Source organism: Meleagris gallopavo, unplaced genomic scaffold, assembly GCF_905368555.1.
Source record: "Meleagris gallopavo unplaced genomic scaffold, MGAL_WU_HG_1.1 scaffold_5, whole genome shotgun sequence".
In the NCBI taxonomy this organism is placed as follows: domain Eukaryota; kingdom Metazoa; phylum Chordata; class Aves; order Galliformes; family Phasianidae; genus Meleagris; species Meleagris gallopavo.
Window position 1 is genome coordinate 63785 of NW_028147019.1, and position 26058 is coordinate 89842.

The window sequence follows — 26058 nt, forward strand, 5'->3', positions numbered from 1 at the left end:
GCCTTCCCATTCAAAATCCCCCACACAGAGATGTCTGAAACGAGAGTTGATATAAATATTTAAACATTTTCCCCAACTTAAAATATTCTCTTTGGTCATCTCTTTTTTTTTTAAGCTGAAAGCACCACTTTTGGGGGGAATTGTGATCTTCTTTTTTATTTTTTTATTTTTTAAATTTTTTCCAAAAAGTAAAGTTTTTTTTCCGGACTGTTTTTTGCAAGACAAAAAAAGCCTTCAGTACGGGAAAAACAGAACGGGGGCCCATCCCAAAACCCTGTGACAAAAGCCCAGGGGCCAAACCCGAAAACTCTCCCTTTCTGCGTATCGGGATTTTCCCTCATCCCCAGGTTCCCCCAGCTCTCCTAAATAAATTGACAATGCTTCGGGCCCAGGGTTTGCAGCGGGCCCTTTTCTTCTGCACACTTTTGCTTTTCCCCACTGTCCCGTTTTTCCCCACCCTTTCCCTCTTTTTTTAACTCGGTTTCCCACAGCAAATCTGGCTGATTGTAAACCTTTCCGAAGATTACGGAAACGTGTTTCCACCTCTCCAAAATCGGATGGACTTTTTTCCCTCAACTCCAAAACGGGAAAACCCTATCTATCCCCTTCCTTTATCTCTGTCTAACGAATTTTTTGGTAAAAACCTTTCCCGGTAAAAGTAAAAACCCTCAAAATTTCCCAGTTTTGGACAAGGCATGCAGCGGACCCCCAAGGTTTTTACTTTTCCTCAATTCCATCACTTTTTTTCTACTGTTTTTTGGTAAAAAAGAAAAATTTTTTCATTTCCCATGTGCAGCTGGTTTTCTGGGGAAAAAGCCCAGAAAGGGGGTGCAAAGGGGGGTTTTTAACACTGGCGGGTGACTGCAGGGGAGAATAGTGATGTAGGAAAAGGTTTTACCCCCAGGGGGCTAACGTGACAGAAAATGGGGTGGGGAAGCGGAGGAGGACATTTTTCCACACGTGACAACAGACCCCCTTTTTTGGGGCCCCCCCCGGGGTTAAATTATCAGTTCCCCGGTGTTTTTTTTAAACCCCCCTTTTTTTTTAAAGGGGCCAACAAAAATTTTAAAAAAAAAAAAAACCCCCTTCAAAAATGCCCACCCATTTTTTTCCCCCCTTTTTTAAGTGCTCCCAGCCCCCCTCCCCCCCCCTGCTGTACAAGTTCTAAAAAAAGGGGGAGAAATAAACAGGAAGGCAAAAAAAAAAGGCACGGGGGAAAACTTTTGGGGGTTGAAGGGGCCCCAGGGGGAAATTTCTGCTGCCCCCCAAATCAACCTCCATGCTGACAAAAAATTTAAAAATGAATTTTTTTCCCAAAAAACCCCAAAGTAAAAAGGGGAAACAGTGAATTTTTTTGGGGATTTTTAATGGGCCCCCACGGGGGTTTTTCACAAGCAAGCTTCCCCGGGGGACTTTTTTGAGCAAAAAATTTTGGGAACCCAAAAATTTACAAAAACCCCAAAGGCCCCCCTGGGGGGGGGCCCCTGTGATGCGAGAAAAGCCCCCCTTTTTCCCCCTTGGAAGCAGGAAAAGGCCCCAAGGCCTGCCCCCCACCCCCTTTTGGCAGGGAGATCGTGCCCCCCGCTGGCTCAGGGCCCTTCCTGGGGCAGGGGGGGGAAAAGGTTTTTTTTTAAATAAAAAATAAAAGAGGGGGGGGAAAAGCCTGCCAGATCTCCCCCGGGGGAAAAAGGGGATGCCGGGGGGCCCCCAAGTCCCATTGGGCATGTGCCCCCCCCCCCACTTGTGGGATTGAGAAGGCCCAGTGGGAAAAAAAAGGCAAAAAATTTTCACAACAGATCTTTGAACTCCCCCTCCCCCCGGGGCCAAAGGGGTTTGGGGATCTTTTTCCCCATTGGGACGTAGGGGCCCCGAGGAGGGGATTTGTTTTTTTTGACATCCAAGCTCCTTTGGATCCCCCCTTTTTGGGCCCCAAGAACCAACAAAAAAGCGCTACAGGTTTTGGGGATGAGGGGGCGGGAAAAGTCTCCCCAAAATGGAAAGGGAAAACCCGGGGGTGTTGTTGATGTTTTTTTTAAAAAACGGGCCCGCAGTGTGCCCAGGGGGCCCCCAAAAGACCCAAATTTGGGATCCTGGCCTCCCTAAAATAGCAGGGCCCCCCAAAAAGCGGGGGGGTAAAAAAACCCTCGGAAAATTTAGCACTGGTAAAAGGGGTGAAAACCCAAAAGGGGGGTTTTTATTTTTTGGGGCCCTCACGGAAAAAAAAACTCTAAAAAAGTCCAGAGCGGGGAACCCCAAAATGTGGGGGGGCTGGAGCACAAGTTTTTTAACGAAGGGGGAAAAGGGGGGGGAGCGAAAACCCCCCCACAGGGGGGGGCAGCGACCCCAAATGAGAGACCCCCGGGGAAAAAACCCCCCGTGACTTAATTTCCCCCCCTGAACTAAAACCTCGGGGAAAAGCATTTTTTCTTCTTTTCCCGAAACGAGGCTTTTGAACAGCCTTTCCCACAGAACGGGGAAAATTAACTTTTTAAATTTCCCCCGTCTTTACAGGGGTGATGAATGGGGAATTTCGACAACAAAAATATAAAACCCAAAGGGGCACCAATGAGGCATTTGCAGTTTTTTCTAGGCAAAAGGTTTCGGTAGGATAAAATTTCCCTATTTTTGGAACATTTGTCAAAAGGGTTTAAAAATTTATCTGTTTAAAAACTAAATTTTTCAGGGGTACCCCGTTGTCCCGGGAAAAGGGTGCCAGCCTCAGAGCCCCAAGGCATCCCCGGGGGGGGGCATTGGGGAAGGGAAAATGCCATCCTCTGTGCTGAGCGGGGGCCCGGGTCCTGGACACAGGAAGCTCCTCAAGTGGGCAGTGTTTGCAAAAAAGACAGCGGGGGCCCGGGGGCAGAAAATTCCACAAACCCTCCCCGGTTTCTTTAGGCCCAAAAAGGGGAAAGGAGAGAGAGATTTCAAAAGGGGGTACAATTGAGCAAAATGGAGCCAGTGAAAAGGGGCATTCCTCAAAAGGCCTTTGAAAAGGGGGGGACTCCACGGGGGGCCTTGCAGCTGTTTTTTAAAAGGGGGGGAACAAAAAATGGAATATCCCCATTGCAGATCGGGGTGGAGGTACTCCTTTTTTTTTGATCAGGAAAAAAACCGCTCCATCTGAGGGTTTTTGGGGCTGCACTTTTGACACACCCTGAGGGCTGCGTGTGCCGGGGGGGCGGGGGGCTGTCACCGGGGCTGCACCCCGGGGGCCCAGGGCTGTCGTGCAGAGCAGGCCCCCCCTGTGGCCCAGGGGCTGTGTCCCGGGGGGAGGGACTCTGCCGCCTGCCGGGGTCAGCCTCAGTTTCCCCCCGGGGGGCTGCCCAGGGCGTTTTGGGGAAAAAGTGTGGGGGAAGGAGCCCCCGGCACGGCAGGGCAGGGCAGGCAGGGCAGGGCAGGCAGGGCAGGGCGGGGGGGGGGCCTTTTTGCTGCCCCCCGCTGCCCGGGGCAGGGAATCACAGTTTTCCTGCACCACTGGGTTTTTTTTTTTTTTTTTTTTTTTTTTTTTTTCCCAAAAGGGAAAATTTTTTCGAAGGAGAGATAAGGGGGTTTTTTTCCTTTTTTCCCCCCTTTTCAGGAAGGGAAAAAGGAAAATTTAAAAGGGGAGAAATCTAAAAAAGTGGCTGTCATCTTGCAAAAAAAACGCTGAGACTCCTGAATTTTTTTTCCATCACTTTTTTCTGAGCGGGGACACAGAATGGGGGTTCCAGTCACTCCTTTCTCAAAGGGGGGGGAAGCATTAAAATTTAAAACGTTTTTTCTGCGGGGAAAAATGATAATCAAAAATCCTGCACACAGACAACTTTCCTAACAAAAATTGAAGGCACAGGGGTTCATGTTGGATGTTTTGGGGGCGGGGTTGGGGGAAAAAAATAAGACATAGAAAAAAAGGGAAAAAGGGGGGAAATTGGATTTATTTTAGCTAGTGTTCTTGCTATATTTGGGTGTTTTATATTAAATTTTGTGTCGTATGTAAAGTTTTTTAGGGCCGTGCGGGGGCCCCCCTTTGAGCAGGGACGGCACAAAGCCTTCTCCACGCCCCCTCCTCACCCGGCCGTGGTCTCCCTCTTTGTCACCCCCCCCTTTGGGGCCTACCGAAAGCCCTCCTCCATCTCCTCAACATCCCTGGACCTGGTGGTTTCATTTTTGTACTCAGTGGTGCCTCCAACACTGAATCCTCTCCTCTACAGTATGGGGAACCAGGAGCCAAAGGAGGGGGTAAGGAAAAAGATGTTTTGAACAAATTTTAGCAGGGGGCCTTCCAAACTGTCTAAAAAAATGACTCAGTTTTTTCTGTAACATGCCTGTTTTATTACAAAATCATAGAATGGCCCTTTTTTAAAAAAACCAAAATTATCATCTGGTTTCAACCCCCCGGCCCCAGGCACGGTTTCCCACCACCTAACCAGGCCGCCCAGACCCCCATCCAGCCTGGCCTTGAATGCCTCCCAGGATGGGGCATCCAAAACCTCCTGGGGGAACCTTTTCCCGTGTATAAACCCCCCCTGGGTGAAAAACTTCCTTTTAATATCAAACCAAAACCTCCCCCCCTTTAGTTTAATACCATTCCCCCCGGGCCTGTCACAATCCACCCTCAAAAACAGCCCTTCCCCTCCTGTTTAATACCATTCCCCCTTGTCCTGTTTTTAACCATCCTCAAAAACCCCCATTCCCCCCCCTGTTCAAACCCCCCCCTTAAGTACTGGAAGGCCCCAGTGAGGTCCCCCTGCAGCCTTCTCTTACCCAAGAAAAACAATCACACTTCCCTCAGCCTTTCCTCACAGGAGAGCTCCCCCAACCTCTGATCATCTCAGGGCCCCCCTCTGGGCCCCCTCCAAGACCCCCACGCCCCCCCTATCGGGGGGGCCCCGGGCCTGTAAAAAGCACTGCAGATGGGGCCTCCCAAGAGCTGAGTAAAGGGGGACAATCACCTCCCTCTCCCTGCTGGCCACCCCTTTTTTAAAGAACCCCAGAACGCAGTTGGCCTTCCAGGCTGCAAGCGCACACTGCTGGCTCACGTCCAGCTTCTCGTCCACCAGGCCCCCCAAGTCCTTCACTTCAGGGCTGCCCCCAAGCGGTTCTTCACCCAGGGGGTAAAAACCCCTTGCATTGCTCCAGCCAAAGTGCAGCACCTTGCCCTCACCTTTTTTGAACCTCATTCGTTTTTCATGGGCCCACTTGTCCAGCCGGCCCAGGTCCCTCTGGGGGGCTTCCCTTCCCTTCAATGGAGGGACTTCACCGCTCAGCTTGGTGCCATTTTTAAACTTGCTGAGGGTGCACCCGATGCCATCATCCGCGCCGTTGATGAAGATGCTGAAGAGCACCCGGGCCAAGACTGACCATGAGGGAAACCTTTTGTGTTTGGTTCCCCCCCTGACACAGCCCCATTGATCAAAAAATTTTGGCTGCATCTAACCAGCCAATTCCTAATCCAAAAAACAGTCCAGCCTTCAAACCCAAACCTCTCCAATTTAGGGGAAAGGATGTGGTGAGGGATCATGTCAAAGGTTTTGCAGAAGTCCAGATGTGCCTTAAGATAGTTTAAAGAGGGATCTGCTCCGTGATCTTCCCAGGCACAGAGGTGAGGCTCACTTACCTGTATTTATTATTAACTGGCAAACTGTAACTGGTCTTGAACTTCCCTGTGTGGAAGGGGCCCTGCTGCTGTGGGGCTGATGGCAGATGTCTCCTGGAGAGGAACCCCGGGAAGACACAAAAGGCTAGGGGATCTCCACGTACACCCCAAGAGACGGAGTGGGCAACGAATGATTCCTCATTCAGTGACAGACTACTGATTCAAAGGAAGGGGGGAAAAAGAGGAGCCCACGGGAAAAAGGGGGCTCTGCAGTGGTGCTGCTGATCCAGCAGGACATTTTAAGAGGGACCCAGCAGTAGAGATCCCAACCAGCTGGGACTGCCCCCCCCCCTGAGCAGAAAACGGTCAGCCTGATGTCCCAGGACACCACCCCTTCCTCCCTCTGCAGGGCAGTTCCACCAGCTCCGGCCCCTGCAGGGACTAGGGGGAGGGAAGCGGGGGGGAACAGGGGGCTGCTGCCAGGCCAGCACGGACACACCGCCCTGGGCAAGGCTCTGTGGAAGGGGGGCGGGGGGGGGAAAAGGGTTTGGGAGAATTGCTGTGTGTTCGGGGGTGGATGGATGAGAAGGAACACGCTCTGCTTGCCCTCCAGCTGCAGGCGGCTGCCCCAAAGGGGACCCCCCACCAGCACCTGGATGGAGCTCTGCCACCCGCCTTCCCCTCCCCTCTCCAGTGCTGTCACTGCTGATGCACTCAATGCCCCCCCAGTCCTGCCGGCCGGCACATCTTCCGGGGGCCATTCAGGGGCTGCAGTGACCTCACATCGCCTTTCCAGCCACCTGCCCCCAGCCTGCCTCTCCCTTTTTCCTTTTCCCTGCCCCGTCCCTGCTGGGATGGGGGGGTTAGGGATGCGCTTCCTGTCCCCCCGTCGACTCCTTCCAGCTGCCGGCCCGGGGGGCCCCGGGGGGTAGTGATAGTGGACTTGATGGTGTGGAGCAGGCCCCAGAGAAAAAAGGTGATGAAAAACATTTTTTGTGCAGTGGTGGCCTCCATGTTCATTTTGAAAGGGAGAACTTGTGCTCAGTGTGCCTGGGCCCCGGAGCTTCTACTCCAGCTTTTTCCCCATTGCTCAGGGGACAGGAAAGAAAAAAATTTTGGGTCAAAGTTAGGTGCCTTCATGCAGTGCTGAATCGGCCCCTCCGGGTTTGACCTTTCTAAACCAGGCCCTCGCTGCCAATAACAGATGCTTTTCTACAGACTGAGTGCAGGCAAGGGGCCCCCCCTTTTCCCCCATAACTGCGCTAGCTGTCCCATCTCTGGAATGCAAGGCAGCAGGCTCAAAAAGGAACACCACAAATTAACAAAGCAGCAGCAGATTGTTGAACGGAGCTGTGCTCGATGAAAAAACCAACCAGAACCAGCCAAGTGTCCCCCACCCCAAGCCAAGCTCAAGAAGAGAAAACAATGAGTTTCATTGCAAAGAGTGTATGTGGAAAATAAAAGAGACTGGGGGGGGAGAGGGGGGAAAGGGGAACATCAATCTTTTTTGGGCCTCCGTGTAATAAAGCAGCCTCTGTTTTGGACATCTAATGCATATGTAACCCCCCTTTTCCTTTTTTACGTGCATTTCTTGCCTTCCGGTAGGGAAGTTAGGCAAAAAATTCCGCTCTGCATGCGGCGGGTGCACAGCCCCGATAAAACACACCTCCTTTAGAACTGCTCTGTGGTTATGGATTTGGGTTTCCTCACGTCATTCCCCTCCCTCAGTTCACTTGTCAGCCTCCTGGTGTGGGCCCCCCCCTGCCCCCTTCCCGTCAAGCAAAAAAAATCACTGCTCTGCCCCCCCCAAAAAAGGACCCCGGGAGAAAAACCCTTTTGCAGGGCGAGGGGAGGCTGCAGGCCTGAGTCCCAGGCCTCGGGCCCCGGCTCCTTCCCCCAAAGGCTGCCCACACAGCCTCAGTGCACAGAGCAAAGCTCCTCGAGAAGGAGCAGGAAGCAGCCCTTCAAATCCATCTCACTTATCTCTCCACAGAGATGAGGATGTGATGTGGGACCAAACCAAAGGACTTCCAAAGTCCAGGGAGTTTTTTGGGCCAGTCTGTCTAACTGATGTACTGTCAAAGCATCCACATGATCATTCTGACCATCAAGAACCACAAGGTTTTTTGAAATTAGGGGGAAAATTTTGTTTTTTCACTTACAACCTTAAAATATTGGGCTAAATAAAACACAGTAAATCTCAGGACTAAGGCTGTGTTACAGTAAAACCCCATCTTTTTACAGCACACACAAAGAAATGGTTTTTTATTTTTTTTCTTGGGTTACAACTGGCACCCGGTAGATAAGTGTGCATCTGTAGTTTTGCAGCCTTCACTTTGGGATGCAGAGAGCTGTTACTGGAATGGTCTGGAGTTCTGAAAAAGACCAAAACATTCAAAGGGGGAACATTACCTGAACTGCAGTGACAAAACAGACGGGGTCTGGCAGAAAGAACAGCAATAACTAATTGGAAAACAGAGTTAACTTGGGAAGTGTTTGTTTAAAATTTGGGGGAAAAAAAAAAATCAGGAAATAAAAGGACAAAACTGAAATACAAAAAAAGGAAATCACTTTAATTAGAGTAAATAGATAAGGAATAAGAGGGATGTGAAATCCTAACTAACAGTGAGCAGATTTCTGTGTGGGAAATCATTTATATTAAATAAACTATTTGTCACATGTGTTGTGGGTTAGGTGTGGTTTCATACAGTATTTTAAGGTGAAAAGGACATTGCATTCAATTGCTCCTGCAAAGTCTGCAGGAAACAAACAAACAAACAAACAAAAAAACCCAACAACTGCTTTTGATATGTAGCCATTAACACACTCAATTTGTTGTCATTTGTTTTTGAGCAAGGAAAGAATAAAGCACTTTTTGCCTCAACCCAGGAATTGTTGAATTTGTGTTTTCTCCCCCATCCTGCTGAGGAGGGGCAGTGACAGAGCAGCACTGGGGGCACGTGGGAGCCAGGCAAGGTGAGCACAGCACAGCTGGGCGCTGAGTTCCAGGGGGATTCTGGGCTCCCAGCCCTGCAGCATGAGGCTGCGTGTGCCTTCCCCTCTGCAGGACAGCCCGGCCCCACCGCCCCACAGGCAGCCCCTGGCAGCTGAGTGCAGGCTCTGTGTGGGGCAGCATGCGTGCAGTGGGACAGAGATGTGCCCCCAGCACAGCCCCTGACACCACATGGCCTCCTTCAAGTCAATTCAGTGCTTCTGTGAAACAGGATCATTGATCAAAACAGGGCTGTTCACACACCAAGCAAAGCTCAACTGGGAAGGTTTACCATCAGCACACACTGATCCCATTTCCTAATGCAATATATTGGTCCTAAGGCTAATGCATTGATCCCTTTTGCTAATCCAGTCTATTTCAGCTCCACGGTGCCTGCTGGCATCTCATTTGCCTGCAGATACAGAGATGGAACACAGAGGCTGTGAGAGAGTCAGCAGTGACACAGAGTTCGTATGGGCTCCAGGAGAAAGAAAGTAGGGTGATGCCTCACTAGAATTGAAAGGAATCCTAACACATGTACAGAAACATAATAACCTCTAATGATAATTACACACAGATATATATATATGTATCACAAAGAAAAATGTACCTATAAATATAATTACTTATTATAAAAATAAAAAAACATTTGATAGGTGTATTATGGGACAGAGTGGGAGTGATTTGTAGAGACAGGTGAGAAGTTTATGCCTGCTGAAATGTGAGCAGGGCATCATTTTCCTCACTGCATCCCTGAGCTCCTGGTTCCTCATGCTGTAGATAATGGGGTTCAGTGTCGGAGGAACCACTGAGTACAGAAATGACACCACCAGGTCCAGAGAGGAGGAGGAGGAGGAAAGGGGCTTCAAATAGGCAACCATGCCAGTGCTGACAAACAGGGAGACCACGGCCAGGTGAGGGAGGCACGTGGAGAAGGCTTTGTGCCGTCCCTGCTCAGAGGGCATCCTCAGCACGGCCCTGAAGATCTGCACATAGGACACAACAATGAAAACAAAGCACCCAAAGGCTAAAGAGGCACTGATCACAAGAAGCCAAATTTCTCTAAGGTAGGACTGTGAGCAGGAGAGCTTGAGGATCTGAGGGGATTTCACAGAAGAACTGATCCACAGCATTGCCTTGGCAGAGTGGCTGAGAAATGTGTTGACAGTGTGTAATACAGCATTGAGAGCCCCAGAGCCCCAGGCAGCTGCTGCCATGGTGGCACAAGCTCTGCTGTCCATCAAGGTCCCGTAGTGCAGGGGCTTGCAGATGGCAACATAGCGGTCATAGGACATGATGGTGAGAATGGAATATTCTGCTGATATCAGAAAGACAAACAGGAAGGTCTGGGCAGCACATCCTGCATAGGAGATGTCCCTGGTGTCCCAGAGGGCATTGGCCATGGCTTTTGGGAGAGTGGTGGAGATGCAGCCCAGGTCGAGGAGGGCGAGGTTGAGCAGGAAGAAGTGCATGGGGCTGTGCAGGCGGTGGTGGCAGGCTACGGCTGTGCTGATGAGGCCGTTGCCCAGGAGGGCAGCCAGGTAGATGCCCAGCAAGAGCCAGAAGTGCAGGAGCTGCAGCTGCCGCGTGTCTGCCAACGCCAGCAGGAGGAACTCGCTGATGGAGCTGCTGTTGGGCATCTGCAGTTCCTGGGCATGGAGTCCTGTTCAGAATACAGAAGATAATGACAAGGCCCATTCACACAGACACTCCTCCTGCTATACTATAAAACTTTTTCTTTCTCTTAGGACACTGTTCATTTAGATCCATTACTTGACATAAATTTCATGAGCTCAGCATTACAAAAGCAGATGAAGCTTATGGAGTTTTTGTCCTTCCCTGATCTTATCCTGTCTTCCGGGATATTTTCATCTTCCAAGCAATTCCCATGTCTCATATCTTCACCCTCTTCTGTCTCCTGCCCAGCTACCGCTGTGTCCATACATTTCTGTGAGAGAAAGCTTCCTGTTTGCAGGATAAGTGCATTATTCATTTATGCAGAAAATGACAATAATTTTAGCTGGTGCTGTCCTTTGGGAAGGAAGGCTGAAAGTGTTTCTGTGTGACTGTATGCAAAAGAATGTTTGATTAAAGCACAATTCAGGAGTCTTAGAGATGTGTTCTGATTTGACAGCCTGTTTTAGATTTCTACCTATTATTGTTTCCCTTCTCTCAGCTTCTCCTCTTGCAAAGTGCCCTTGGAAACACTCTGGCATGCAGTGTATCTGAGCTGTGATCCCCCTGCCCCAGGCAGCAGCTGTGGCAGCAGAAGGCCCCTGCCCTGCCCTGCCCTGCCCTGCCGTTCTCTGCCGTGCCGGGGGGCTTCTTCCCCCCACACGTCTCCCCGCAGCGCCCTGGGCAGCTCCCCGGGCAGCTGAGTGCTGAGCCTGGCAGGCGGCAGAGTCCCTGCCCCGGCACACAGCCCCTGGGCCACAGCAGGGACCTGCTCTGCACGACAGCCCTGGGCACCCGGCTGCAGCCCCGGCTGCACAGCCTGCAGCCGTCCTGGCACACGCAGCCCTCAGGGCTGTGCTCTCATGCTGCAGCAAGGAAGACCTTGGAGCAGGCTTTTATCCAAAATAAAGACTTATGGAGTGCCTTCATCCTGTCCTGCAATAGGATGTCCCAGATATAGTGATTCCTGCATTAAAGCCTCTGCATTAAAGCCTCTGCATTGCCTGCAGCCAGAGACTTACCTTGTCAAGGGCTGTGAGAAATGCTCCTCCAGTGAGCTCACAGCCTGCTCATGTGCCACACAGCCTGTCAGCTCTCTTCCTTCTTTCCTCTACCTGTCTCTTGCAGACCATGCCCACAGTCCTGTTGCATGCTGCACAGGAGCTGCTCCCTGCTGCACTGCCCACTTGTAGGAGCTCCCTGTGTCCCAGGAGCCCATGACAACTCAGCAGCTGAGGATCTTCCCCACTGATCTCCCCTGAGATGGCCCTTCATCTCCATGGCCATCAGATCCTGAAAGAGAACAGTGTCATGACTGTACTCTGAAATCTGCTGAGTTAACCACCAAATGTCCAGTGTACAGTGACCAATTACAGACATATGGTTAGTCCTACGAGAGAGTGTTTGCTGAAACAAAAAGGACACACAGACGAGGACAGTGGACTTCCTCTAGACAGGGCAGTGATCCAGCTGAGGCAGTGCAGGCATCTCATCCCTAGATGGAAACCCTTTGGCTGAAATGGGATTCTGCTCCCCCAAACCCACAGGAGTTTCAGGGATTCCTCTGGTTCAGTTCAGCTGTGCACAAGGAGTTGCCTGCATGTGAGCTCCTGCTCTGAGTCCTTGGTCCTTCAGCAGGGAGTCAGTTGCTCACACACAGAGCCTGGGTGATGACCAAGGTGCCTGGGGTGCTGCTGGATGTGTGCTAGTGCTTGTAAAGTGTGTGGGAAATCCCTGAGACAGACACCTCCTTCCTGAGCTTCAGCTGAGGGCCAGAGAGGGAATAGAGGATTTCCAGGCCATCCTAAATGACAACAGACCCCTGTGTTTAGGGCACCCAAGTGTGTCTTTTTCACCCGTCTTTATGGAGCATGCAGAGTTATGCAGCTGACTAAATGGCTGAGCTCTCAAAAGAAGAGCCAGATCTTTCTCTGCTCTCCATCTGCTCCATATTCTGGAGCTCAAGGCACTACAAAGCTGACACACATCTTTATTCTTCAGCTGAAGAAACATCAGTTTTCTATGGTCCCCCTTGTGAATGGCATCAGAAGCAGCCTGGTGCCACGCCAGCTCCCTGGGCTGTCCAGCACACTCACATGCAGCTGCAAATGCAGCACAGGGCCTTCAGGAAAGCCATGCCCAGGGGTGTTTGTGCTGCTTGGACAACCCTGAGTCCCACAGTGGGTCTAATGCCCGTGTGCCACATTCTGAAGACAAATACCACAGATGCACAACACAGCCAGGCTAAGACTAATGATACTTTCAAATTAGGAAGTTTACTTATGTGTTTTTATGCTGATGAGAACACCAACACATACTGAGTCATGCGTCACGTGATGCAATTGAATGAACAGTAAAACACAGTGATCAACTGCATGCCTTGTCCAAACTGAATCTAATGAGGTTTGTCTTTCACAGGGAATACTTGTACAAAAAATGTGTTAGACAGAGATAGGAAGGGATAGATAGAATGACAGCTAAGGAGTTGAGAAAAGAGTCCATCAATATTTGGAGAGGTGGAGCAGGTTCCAATAATCTCCCTGAAGATTAGAGATCAGCCAGATAGCTGTGAGGTATCTGAGAGAACAAAGTGCGAGGAATGGGGAAATCTGGAGAGCAGTGGGAAGAGCATGTTTCCGGATGGCCTGCTGCAAACATGCCCTGAAGCATGGTCATTGATGTAGGAGAGCTGGAGACACCTGGAGGATGAGGGACATCAAATACGCAGCAGGGCAGAGCAGCGGTGAACGCTGGGCATTAGTCACAGGGCATTGGCACTGGCACCACTGTCTGTGTCCCTGTACCTGAAGGCCTCTGTGTCCTGCTAACACAGTCCTGGAAAACACTCCTTTAAGAAAAAATAAAAACATAAACAAACAAAATAAGAAGTAGAAGAAAAAGAAGGAGAAGAAGAAGAAGAAAGACACAAAATCTTCTCAAAGACTAGTGTTTTCAACAGAAAAAGAAAGAGTGCTCATGAGAATCCTAGTAGTTGAGAAGCATGTTAGCATCTTTTTATTGATTTATGTCTTTGTCTTCATTCAATTGTTTCAATTTTATTGACATTAATGAACACCTTTCAGGCTTACAGCTTCCAAAAGAAAAGAAGATCTTGTACGGAGCCTGGTGTCCCCCACAATTTCCCTGCCCAGAACTGGCCATGACATCTCTCAGTCATTCCACTGACTGAGTCACACCGTGGTACTGAGCTCATTTCTTTCTTCTCAGATGTTGATTTAGATGGTCCCATGCAGCACAAAAGGCTTCATGCCCTCCAGGCCCTTCATGCCAGGTACCCTGCCCCATTCTCCTGTTGGTCCACACTGACCCTAGCATTCCTTGTGCTGCTTATGTATTTCTACAAGCCTTTATTATATTTGATATGCCGGGCAGATTCAGCTGTGTTTGAGCTTTGGCCTTCTTAAACACATCCTAGTTTCACTAGGACAAACACTCTGCATTGCTCTCAGCTGACCGCTTCTTGTTTACACTTCCTACAAGCTTTCTTTCTGTACTGTACCCCACAGACACTTGAAGAATCCATGGTGTGCTCTCCCGAAGCCCAAAGGTGCGAGCTTGACTTTTGCCCTCCCTTCAGACTCCTCTGCTCCACCATCCCATGGCCACTGCAACCCAGGTTCTCTTTGACATTCACATTCCCCACCAGCCCTTCCTTGCTGGTGAGTATGAGATCCAGCAGAGCACCTCTCCTCTTTGGTTCCTCCATGGCTTGGTCAAGAAGTTGCCAGCTGTGCTCTCCAGGGATCTCCTGGATGATGCGTGCCCTGCTGTGTTGTTCCTACAGCAGATAGTGGAGTGAAAAAGGCCGCTAAAGGGAACAAGGGCCTGACAACATGAGGCTCTCATCTGCCTGCAGAGAGCACCTTCCACTTGCTCTTCCTTATCAGGAAACCAGAAACAGACACTGCTGGTCTCCTCTGTTTGCCATTTCCATTCGCTCTGACCTGGCTGCTCTGCCATCCCCAGGAAGAGCTCAGTGCACTCTCACAGAGGGCAGTGGCCCTGCCTTGTCTCCTCACCCATCCGTCACAAAGACTCTGTATGCCCCTTGTGCTATAGTCCAGTAGTGGAAGCCATTTAACCATGTCCTTGTGATCCAAAAGAACTCAGGCCTGCAAGAATACTATGATTTCAAACGCAGTATGTGTTGGTGTTCTCATCAGCATAAAAACACATAAGTAAACTTCCTAATTTGAAAGTATCATTAGTCTTAGCCTGGCTGTGTTGTGCATCTGTGGTATTTGTCTTCAGAATGTGGCACATGGGCATTAGACCCACTGTGGGACTCAGGGTTGTCCAAGCAGCACAAACACTCCTGGGCATGGCTTTCCTGAAGGCCCTGTGCTGCATTTGCAGCTGCATGTGAGTGTGCTGGACAGCCCAGGGAACTGGCATGGCACCAGGCTGCTTCTGATGCCATTCACAAGGGGGACCATAGAAAACTGATGTTTCTTCAGCTGAAGAATAAAGATGTGTGTCAGCTCTGTAGTGCCTTGAGCTCCAGAATATGGAGTAGATGAAGAACAGAGAAAGATCTGGCTCTTCTTTTGAGAGCTCAGCCATTTAGTCAGCTGCATAACTCTGCATGCTCCATAAAGACGGGTGAAAAAGACACACTTGGGTGCCCTAAACACAGGGGTCTGTTGTCATTTAGGATGGCCTGGAAATCCTCTATTCCCTCTCTGGCCCTCAGCTGAAGCTCAGGAAGGAGGTGTCTATGTCAGGGATTTCCCACACACCTTCCAAGCACTAGCACACATCCAGCAGCACCCCAGGCACCTTGGTCATCACCCAGGCTCTGTGTGTGAGCAACTGACTCCCTGCTGAAGGACCAAGGACTCAGAGCAGGAGCTCACATGTAGGCAACTCCTTGTGCACATCTGAACTGAACCAGAGGAATCCCTGAAACTCCTGTGAGTCTGGGGGAGCAGAATCCCATTTCAGCCTTACGGTTTCCATCTAGGGATGAGATGCCTGCACTGCCTCAGCTGGATCACTGCCCTGCTGAGGGGAAGTCCACTGTCCTTGTCTGTGTGCCCTTTTTGTTTCACCAAACACACTCTGGTAGGACTAGTCATGTGTCTATAACTGGTCACTGTTCACTGGACATTTGGTGGTTAACTCAGCAGATTTCAGAGTACAGTCATGACACTGTTGTCTTTCAGGATCTGTTGGGCACGGAGACCCAGGGACATCTCAGGGGAGATCAGAAGGGAAGATAGAAATGTCATCGTCTGCTGCTGAGCTGGGCTGGGCTCCTGGGACTCAGGGAGCTCCTAAAAGCGGGCAGTGCTGCAGGGAGACAGCTGTGCCCAGGAACAGCTCCTGTGCAGCATGCAACAGGACTGTGGGCATGGTCTGCCAGAGACAGGTAGAGGAAAGAAGGAAGAGAGCCGACAGGCTGTGTGGCATGTTAGGCTGTGAGCTCACTGGAGGAGCATTTCTCACAGCCCTTAACAAGGTGAGTCTCTCATTGCAGTCAGAGTAGTGGCTTAAATGCAGGAATCACTATATCTGGGACATCCCATTTCAGGTCTAGATGAAGGCACTCCATAAGACTTTATTTTGGATTAAAACCTGCTCCACGGTCTTCTGTGCTGCAGCATGAGAGCACAGCCCTGAGGGCTGCGTGTGCCAGGACGGCTGCAGGCTGTGCAGCCGGGGCTGCAGCCCGGTGCCCAGGGCTGTCGTGCAGAGCAGGTCCCTGCTGTGGCCCAGGGGCTGTGTGCCGGGGCAGGGACTCTGCCGCCTGCCAGGCTCAGCACTCAGCTGCCCGGGGAGCTGCCCAGGGCGCTGCGGGGAGACGTGTGGGGGGAAGGAGCCCCACGGCACGGCACGGCTGGGCAGGGCAGGGGCCTTCTGGGGCAGGGGGATCACAGCTACACTGCATGCCAGAGTGTTTCCAGGGGCACTTTGCAAGAGGAGAGACAAGGCAGGGATTTTCCTTTTCTTTTTCTTAGGGAAGGGGAAAGAGCTGTAGACAGTAATCTGAAAGGAGCTGTGAAATATGAACACATCTCTGAGAATCCTGAGTTGTACATTTCTCATTCTGCTGTTAATTGAACAATCTCCTCATGTGCTTTCAGTTTCTCCTCTCCCAAAGGACAGCACCAGCTGAAATTATTGTCATTCCATGTAGACATGAACAATGAACTTATCCTGCAAACAGGCAGCTTTCTCTACCAGAAATTTAAATGCTCACAAGTTGAGATGGGCATTCTGAGTGCAGACAGGGTAAAGACATGTGACATGGAAATTGCTTGGAAGAGTAAAATATCCAGGCAGCTGAGATAAGATTAGGGAATGAGAGGAAATAAGAGCCTCTTAAGCTTCTAGTTCTTGAGGTACAGTGAAGCTCATTAAAATAAACTCCTATAATGGAGTTAAATGAACATTTTCCACTCACAAACAAAAACTTCTATACAATGGTGGGTAGAGTGTCTGTGTGAATGGTCTTGACTCGTCATTATCTTCTGCACTCTGCACAGGACTCCACGTCCAGGAACTGCAGATGCCCAACAGCAGCTCCATCAGCGAGTTCCTCCTGCTGGAGTTGGCAGACACGCGGCAGCTGCAGCTCCTGCACTTCTGGCTCTTGCTGGGCATCTACCTGGCTGCCCTCCTGGGCAACGGCCTCATCAGCACAGCCGTAGCCTGCCACCACCGCCTGCACACCCCCATGCACTTCTTCCTGCTCAACCTCGCCCTCCTCGACCTGGGCTGCATCTCCACCACTCTCCCCAAAGCCATGGCCAATGCCCTCTGGGACACCAGGATCATCACCTATGCAGGATGTGTTGCCCAGACCTTTCTGATTGTCTTTCTGCTATCAGCAGAGTATTGCATTCTCACCATCATGTCCTATGACCGCTACGTTGCCATCTGCAAGCCCCTGCACTACGGGACCTTGATGGACAGCAGAGCTTGTGCCACCATGGCAGCAGCTGCCTGGGCCACTGGGGTTCTCTATTCCCTGCTGCACACTGCCAACACATTTTCACTGCCTCTCTGCCACGGCAATGGTGTGGATCAGTTCTTCTGTGAAATCCCTCAGATCCTCAAGCTCTCATGCTCAAAATCCTATCTCAGGGAATTTGGACTTATTGTGCTTAGTGCACTTGTGTTTTTTGGGTGTTTTGCTTTCATTCTGTTCTCTTATGTGCAGATCTTCAGGGCCGTGCTGAGGATGCCCTCTGAGCAGGGACGGCACAAAGCCTTCTCCACGTGCCTCCCTCACGTGATCGTGGTCTCCTTGTTTCTCAGCACTGTGGTGTTTGCCCACCTGAAGCCCTTCTCCATTTCCTCCCCATTCCTGGATCTGATGGTGGCAATTCTCTACTCGGTCGTTCCTCCAACACTGAACCCTATGATCTACAGCATGAGAAACAAGGAGATCAAGCATGCCCTCAACCAAGTGTTGCAGCATGCAATATCCCAGCTGCAAGAATGCGCACGACTTCCTCACATTGTTCCCTGTGAACGTTCTTTATATTTTATGTATGTATGACTTTTTGTCTGTTTGTGCAAGTGCAATACAATAATCTTGGAAAAAGCATTGCAATTTATTCTACTTCTTCTTACCCGTCTGCTTTCCGTTTACTCTCAGCAAGACCTCATGTAAATATGGAAACAGATTCACCAAATAGATTAAAAAACACTATAAAACCTTGCATAAAATACTGTTCCTTAGCTTTTCTCTCTCCCTACCTTGTCTGGATCTGGGGAAGGTACAGCCACAGAGAGCTGTACAACACACTCTTTTCATTCCTGGGCTCTTTACGCTGCCACACTGCTCTCACGTCCTTGCATTTGTGCAGACCTGAAGGTCCTGTGTTTCTCACAACAGTGCTGTTGTCTCTACAGCAGCACTCCAGGGCTGCAGTCAGTAGTTGGCAATATGAACCGCTGTGTCACAGTGGTCTCCTTGCTGGCACAACCATAACAGGAGGGGCTCATCAGAGCAGGACCAGAGAACTGGAGGCCTCTTCCAAAGCTGCTGTAAGGAATAGACCTCAGGAGCTGCTCCCTGAGAAGACCTTGAGCTCTTCTGGTGCTCTTCACTGAGCCATGGGGGCAGTTTCAGAGTCCCAAGGTGATCTGTTCTGGACTCAGGGCAGTATTGTGGTTTAACATGGAAGGTGGCTCAGCAGCACACAGTTGTTCGCTCACTGCCCCCCTTCCCAGTGGAAGAGGGAAGAAAACTGAAATAAAACCACAAAGTCCAATCTGTGGGTTGAGATAATATCATTTAGTAAGACAGAGAAAAAGAAAAGGATAATAATTTTGACATATGTATTTCTCCATTTATGATATATACAGTATATATTCACCTTTTGTCCAAGGAGGTTGTGGATGCCCCCTCCCTGGATGCTTTCAAGGCCATGCTGGATGGGCTCTGGGCAGCCTGGTCTAGTGTTTGGTGACCATGCACCTAGCAAGGGAGTTGAAACTGGATGATTATGTTGGTCCTTTTCAACCCAGACCAGTCTATGATTCGATGATTCTATGATATATATCATATATGCAGTTGCAAACATTTTTGCAAAGGTACCAATATGTATGTATACATATTGGGGTTGGGGCAACCGCAGGGCTTGTCCTGGGAGTTGGAGCGACCACAGGGCTGTACCTCTTGGCACAGTGCACCTCCCGTGGGGGGAATTCTTTTCCTTTTCTCATCACAGTTCTTGGAACAGCTACAGGAGCTGTAACAGGAGTGACCACAGGGCTCATTGTGAGGGTAGGAGTGACAGTGGGGTCTGTCACAAAGCTCGGAGCAACATGGTGGGACCTATAGCAAGCATTGGAGCTGCTGCAGGGTCTGTCCCAGGAGTTGGAGAGGCTGCAGCACTGTCAGCAGATCCAGCTCTCTTCCCCTTGAGGATGCTGAAGAGTGCTGAACACAGCTCAGTAGGTGTGGGCCAGGCCCTGGCACACTGCAGTGATTTGTGCTTCTTTAGGATTCCCAGGGCGACAGCAGACCTTCCCCAAGTATTCTACCAGTTTCTCAGGATTCTGAAGGTGCTCGGAGATGAAGTTCCAAACCCCTGGGAGTGCCCACTCCTCCAAGGCTCCTGCCCAGACCATCCCTCATCCCCTGCCATGCAGAGCTATCCTGCCTTGGGGCAGATCTCTCTGTGATATTCTGGAATAATCGTTTAATCTGAAACATAAGCTGAAACACATTGACGACATGTAGTAATGGGAGCACGCTGGTTTGAACATCTCAGGCACAGTCAAAATTCTCAGGAGCTACTGTAACTAGCTCTCAAACTCTAGGGAAAGAAGGAGAAGTGAAGGGGAGGCTGAGGGACTGCTGGAAAGTGTCCTCCCTTACCTCCTTCCTGCCGGGATCTCTGAAGACACAAAGCCAAGGATGTAGTTAACTAACATCAACAGTATTACTTCCACAACCCAAAGAGGACTGCAAAGCTCAATGTGCACAAAACTTCAGTTTGTCAGCTGACAATTTTATCATGATGTAAGCCAAGGCCAAACAGCACAGCAAAATAAAAACCCTAATCCAGCCCCTAGAGCTGACAAACAATGCAGCAGGAACAAACAAGCAACAAGCAAGGAGCTGTGCAATGCAGTGTCATGAGAAGGCTCAACGAGCTCCATTAATTGGGAAACAATCGGCATCACGACCAGCAATTATCCAAGTGCCACAAAGCCCTGTGATAACTTGCTCTGGACAGATCTGCTGTTATCTCAGCCATTGCAGCCCCGCATCAGGCACCAAAATGACTGTGGTGGTTTAAACCGGCAGGTGGCTCAGCACCACTCAGAGCTTTGTGCACTGCCCCTTCCCACTGGGATGGGGAAGAGAACTTGGAAAGAACAGAGCACAACGCGTGGGTAGAAATGAAGCTCTGTACTAAGAGAGAGAAAAGGAAATGTTTAATAGTTACGACTATAAATACATCCATGTAGAATCATAGCATCGTAGAATCACTCAGGTTGGAAAAGACTGGAGCAAAGTGTGTGTAAACCCAGTGCAAATTGTGATTACAACCAGGAGAAAAGTAAGAGTAAACCCAGGGTAACGTGTGAGTAAAACTTGAGTAAAGAGTGAGTAAAACCCAGAGTGAACTGCAAGTAAAACCCTGAGTAAGGTGTGGGCACACCCAGAGTCACGTGTGAGGGCACCCAGTAGGAAGTAAACCCAGAGTAAAGTGTGAGGTAACCCAAAATAACGTGTGAGTAAAATCCGAAATAAAGTTGGAGTAAACTTGGAGTAGAGGGTGAGTAAAAGACTGAGTAAAGTGTTAGTAAATCTTGAGTAAAGTGTGAGTCCACACTGGAGTAAAGTGTCTGTAAACCTGGAGTAAAGTGTGAGTAAAACCCAAAGGAAAGTATGAGTAAACCTGGAGTAAATAATGAGTAAACTTGAAGTAAAATATGAGTACACCCTGGAGTCGAGTTTAAGAACACCCAGAGTATAGGGTGAGTAAAAGCCAGAGTAAAGTGTGGGCGACCTCAAAGGAAAGTGTGATTTAACTTGGTGTATGCTGTGAGTACATCCAGAGTAAAGTGTGAGTAAACCCCGAGTAAAGTTTGAGTAAATTCTGCAGTAAAGTGTAAAAAAAAACTAGATGTGTAGACTTTATAAAACAGAGAGTAATGAGTGAGGAAAACCCACAGAAAAGTAAGAGAAAACTCAATGTGAATTGAGAGTGAGAGAAACACGCTCAGGATAAAAAATTGTAATCAAGCCAAGATCTCTGTGAAGGGCATTTTATTCATCAATGCAATAATGGGCGCACATCCCCCACTGACAAGGGAGAAATTGGACAGCTAGTCAGTGAAATTCATTCTGTTATATACCCTGGATCCGACACAGGCAAAGCTTCTCCTGGCTCTCTTTGGTTGAGCATCTCAGGCTCACAATCTTCTGACGCTGGTGCTACCTTACATTTCCATGCCATGTCTGATACCAACCCTTTGTTTTTTGTTATCTTCTGTACTTTTATGGCAATAGGAGGACAATGTTATCAAAAATCAGTGCACTCCTTCTGTCCTGTTCCAGACTCTTCCCTACCCTATATAATTTCCTTACCTCGTGCCTGTGCCAATTGTACCCAGGTTGGAATGCCCCAGTCTCAACCTCAATCTGTTCAGCAGCTTTTGTTGTGACTGGAAATTTCCACTGCAAAAACACAATCTACCTCTCACAGGGTTTTACCCAGACTTTACTCCATGTTTACACACACTTCACATTGTGTTGACACACACTTCATTCTAGGTGTACTCGCCCTCTACTCTGTGTGTACTCACCCTTTTCTCTGGGTTTATCTCACACTTTACTCTGAGTTTCTCGATACTTTACTCCTGCTTTACACTGACATTTCTTCACTCTGTACTCTGGTTGTGTTCACAATCTACTCCAGGTTTACTCACGCTTTACTCCAGGTTTACTTATACTTTGCTGAGTGTTTGCTCACACTTTACTCTGGATGTACTCACAACGTACTCCGAGTTTAATCACACTTTCCTTTGGGGTCACTCATACTTTACTCTGGCTTTTTCTCACTCTTTACTCTTGCTTTACTTACACTCTCCTCCAGGTATACTCATATTTTTCTTCGGGTTTATTCACAATTTACTCATGGCTTACTCATGCTTTACTCAATCTTTCACTCACCCTCTAATCCAGGTTTACACACACTTTGCTTCACATTTACTCACGCTTTATTCCAGCTTGACGCAATCTTTACTTTGGATTTTACTCACAGATTATTTTGGGTTACCTCACAGTTTACTCTAGGTTTACTCTTACTTTTCTCTGGGTGCAGTTACACTTCACTCTGTGTTTTCCCACAGCTTACTCCTGTTTTGTACCAGCCTGTCTAACTGATGTACTGTCAAAGCATCCACATGATCATTCTGACCATCAAGAATCACAACATTTATTGAAGTTTGGGGAAAATATTGATTTCTCACTTACATCCTTAAAATATTGAGCAAAAGAAAACACAGTAAATCTCAGGACTACGGCTGTGTTACAGTAAAGCACATCTTTTTACAGCACACACAAAGAAATGGTTTATTAGATTGTTTCTTGGCTTACAACTGGCACCTGGTAGATAAGTGTGCATCTGTAGCTTAGCAGCCTTCACTTTGGGATCCAGAGAGCTGTTACTGGAATGGTCTGGAGTTCTGCAAATGACCAAAGCATTCAGAGGTGAATCATTACCTGAACTGCAGTGACACAGCAGACTGGGTCTGGCAGAAAGAACAGAAAAAACTGAGAGGACAAAACTGAAATACAAACATAGCAAATGACTTTAATTACAGTAAATAGGTAAGGAATAAGAGGGATGTGAAATCCTAACTAACAGTGAGCAGAATTCGGTGTTGGAAATCATGTCAAGTATATAAACTATTAGTCACATGTGTTGTGGGGTAGGTGTAGCTTCATGTGATATATTAAGGTGAAAGGGACGCTGAAGTCCATAGCTGTTGCAAAGGCTGCAGAAAAACCTGCATTTGACATGTAACTATTAACACACACAATTTGTTGTCATAGGGCTTTAAGCAAGGAAAGAATAAAACACCTTTATGCCACAACCCAGGAATTGTTGAGTTGTGTTTTCTCCCCCGTCCTGCTGAGGAGGGGCAGTGACAGAGCAGCATGGGGGGCACCTGGGAGCCAGGCAAGGTGAGCACAGCACTGCTGGGTACTGAGTTCCAGGGGGATTCTGGGCTCCCAGCCCTGCAGCATGAGGCTGCATGTGCCTTCCCCTCTGCAGGACAGCCCGGCCCCACCGCCCCACAAGCAGCCCCTGGCAGCTCAGTGTAGGCACTGTGTGGGGCAGCATGCGTGCAGTGGGACAGACATGTGCCCCCAGCACAGTCCCTGACACCGCATGGCCTCCTTCAAGTGATTTCTGTGCTTCTGTGAAAGAGGCTCATTGATCAAAACAGGGCTGTTCACACACCAAGCAAAGCTCAACTGGGAAGATTTAGGACCAGCGCACCCTGATCCCGTTTGCTAATGCAATATATTGGTCCTTATGCTAATGCATTGATCCCTTTTGCTAATCCAGCACATATCAGCTCCACGGTGCCTGCTGGCATCTCATTTGCCTGCGGATACAGAGATGGAACACAGAGGCTGTGAGAGAGTCAGCAGTGACCCAGAGTTCGTCTGGGCTCCAGGACAAAGAGAGCAGGGTGAAGCCTCAGGAAAGTGGTTGGAATTCAAACATATGTTTAGGAACATAACCACTAATGATGATTGCATACACATATATATACAAACAAAAACAGCAAATAGAATTGTATCTATTAATATAAATAAAGAAAAATCATAAAGACTAAAAAACTTAATACACGCCTGTAACAGAGCAGACTGTGAGTCATTTATAGAGACAGGTGAGAAGTTTATCCCTGCTGAACTGTGAGCAGGGCATCATTTTCCTCACTGCATCCCTGAGCTCCTGGTTCCTCATGCTGTAGATGAGGGGATTCAGTGTTGGAGGCACCACTGAGTACAGAAATGACACCACCAGGTCCAGAGATCGAGATGAGATGGAGGGGGGCTTCAGATTAGCAAAAAAGGCAGTGGTGACAAATAGGGAGACCACAGCCAGGTGAGGGAGGCATGTGGAGAAGGCTTTGTGCCGTCCCTGCTCAGAGGGCATCCTCAGCACAGCCCTGAAGATCTGCACATAGGACACAACAATGAAAACAAAGCACCCAAATGCTAAAGAGACACTGATCACAATAAGCACAACTTCTGTGAGGTAGGCATCTAAGCAGGAGAGCTTGAGGAGTTGGGGGATTTCACAGAAGAACTGATCCACAGCATTGCCTTGGCAGAGAGGCAGTGAAAATGTATTGGCAGTGTGCAGCACGGAATAGAGAAACATAGTGCCCCAGGCAGCTGCTGCCATGGTGGCACAAGCTCTGCTGTCCATCAAGGTCCCGTAGTGCAGGGGCTTGCAGATGGCAACGTAGCGGTCATAGGACATGATAGTGAGAATGCAATACTCTGCTGACATGAGAAAGACAAACAGAAAGGTCTGGGCAACACATCCTGCATAGGAGATGTCCCTGGTGTCCCAGAGGGCATTGGCCATGGCTTTGGGGAGAGTGGTAGAGATGCAGCCCAGGTCGAGGAGGGCGAGGTTGAGCAGGAAGAAGTCCATGGGGCTGTGCAGGCGGTGGTGGCAGGCTACGGCTGTGCTGATGAGGCCGTTGCCCAGGAGGGCAGCCAGGTAGATGCCCAGCAAGAGCCAGAAGTGCAGGAGCTGCAGCTGCCGCGTGTCTGCCAACGCCAGCAGGAGGAACTCGCTGATGGAGCTGCTGTTGGGCATCTGCTGCCTCTGGGCACCAGGACCTGTTCAAAGAGTAAAACAGTCAAGGAGAAGTCTTTCTAGATGGGGAGTGCTCATTCAGCTCCATGATGTGATCTACATTTCATGACATTGAGTTTGCCATGAGCGACTCTGCACTTCTTATCTCAGTGAAGCAGACTTGCCCCTACTGGCACATGGGCAAACGTGGTGATGGTGTGGGGTCAGATTTCTTTTCAAAATCTATCAGATAAAGTCACTTCTGAGGCAGAAGTGCTGATCAGCATCTGAACCTTAATGCCAAAAATATGGGGGTCAAAATTAGAAGTTCTAGGGATCGCTTTTTCCAACAGATTCTCATCCTGCTCACCATGCCTGAGGACTGTTTCCTGAAGTCTGAACAGCTGTAAGACCCGAGAGGCCAAGGGATTGACTGCTGCTTAGGGCAGGGGAGCTGATTGGGTTTCTTTCCAATTGTTCTGAGCTTGGCTACTTTGCAGATGTAAGACAATTGCATTCCCATCAAATTCTGAAGTCTGATCCAGCTCAGAAAACAGGAGTCCACTGCCCATCACTGTGTATTCACCCATTCTTGATGTACTTCAGCACTGCCTCACCACCACACATCTTGCAAATGACATCTAACACTGATTTCACCAACCCCACAGCATTTGCATATTGCATCTCTCTGCTTCTTCCTGCACTTTGTTCTCCTGACTATGGGAAAAATTGGCATCCTGAAGGTCAGCTCACAGCTCTGAAGGGCACCTCAGGGAGATTTGTCCTAATGATGGCATCTCATTAAAGGAAAACCAACTTCCTCCCAGCCTCACAGACTGCCCTCAGCCCCAGGCAGTTGCTCTCAGCCTCTGTGCACTGCAGAGAATAATGGACACGTGCCTGAGAGGTAATTGCACTTTAGGGTTCCCTCTAGATGTGCCCTCAGGGCTGTGCTCTGATGCTGCAGCAGGGAAGCCCTCAGCTGGAACAGCTCTTATTCCATGATAAAGAAACACAGGGTGTATGCAGCCTGATCTGCAACAGGATGTGCCAGATTTGGTGACCCCTCTTGGGAAAGTGTTTGCATTACCTAGAGTGAGAGACTTACCATGTCAGTGGCTGAAAGCAAAGCTCCTGCAGTGAGGTCGCAGCCTGCTCACACCCCACACATCCTGTACTCCCTCCCTCCTTTCTCTTCCATCTTCATGTCACCTGCAGAACGTGCCCCTGGTACTGATGCACAGCACACGGGAGCTGCTCTTAGTCACAGCTGTCTCTCTGCAGCACTGCCCACTTGTAGGAGCTCCCTGTGTCCCAGGAGCCCGGCCCAGCTCAGAAGCAGAGGATGTCATTTCTATCCTCCCCACTGATCTCCCCTGAGATGTCCCTGGGTCTCCATGGCCAACAGCTCCTGAAAGATAACAGCGTCATGACTGTACTCTGAAATCGGCTGAATTAACCACCAATGTCGAGTGGACAGTGACCAATTCTGGAAA

The 26058-nt window shown here is 49.3% G+C and overlaps 2 protein-coding genes, 1 long non-coding RNA gene and 1 pseudogene across 3 annotated transcripts in view; 1 reads left to right on the plus strand and 3 right to left on the minus strand.

The window, feature by feature from the left end:
- The window catches only part of LOC100548320 (olfactory receptor 14J1-like), a 22087-nt pseudogene extending 11863 nt beyond the window's left edge, over window positions 1-10224 (minus strand).
- The window catches only part of LOC104915571 (uncharacterized), a 137258-nt gene that overhangs the window by 40216 nt on the left and 70984 nt on the right, over window positions 1-26058 (minus strand). The window lies entirely within an intron of this gene.
- Window positions 16774-17895, plus strand: LOC100540413 (olfactory receptor 14A16-like). The gene has a single exon (XM_003214087.3). The coding sequence runs from the start codon at window positions 16774-16776 to the stop codon at window positions 17767-17769; it is 996 nt and encodes a 331-aa protein (XP_003214135.3). The 3' UTR covers window positions 17770-17895.
- On the minus strand, window positions 23624-24583 carry LOC109364986 (olfactory receptor 14J1-like). The gene has a single exon (XM_019611557.2). It carries the CDS (start codon window positions 24581-24583, stop codon window positions 23624-23626), a length of 960 nt encoding a protein of 319 aa, XP_019467102.2.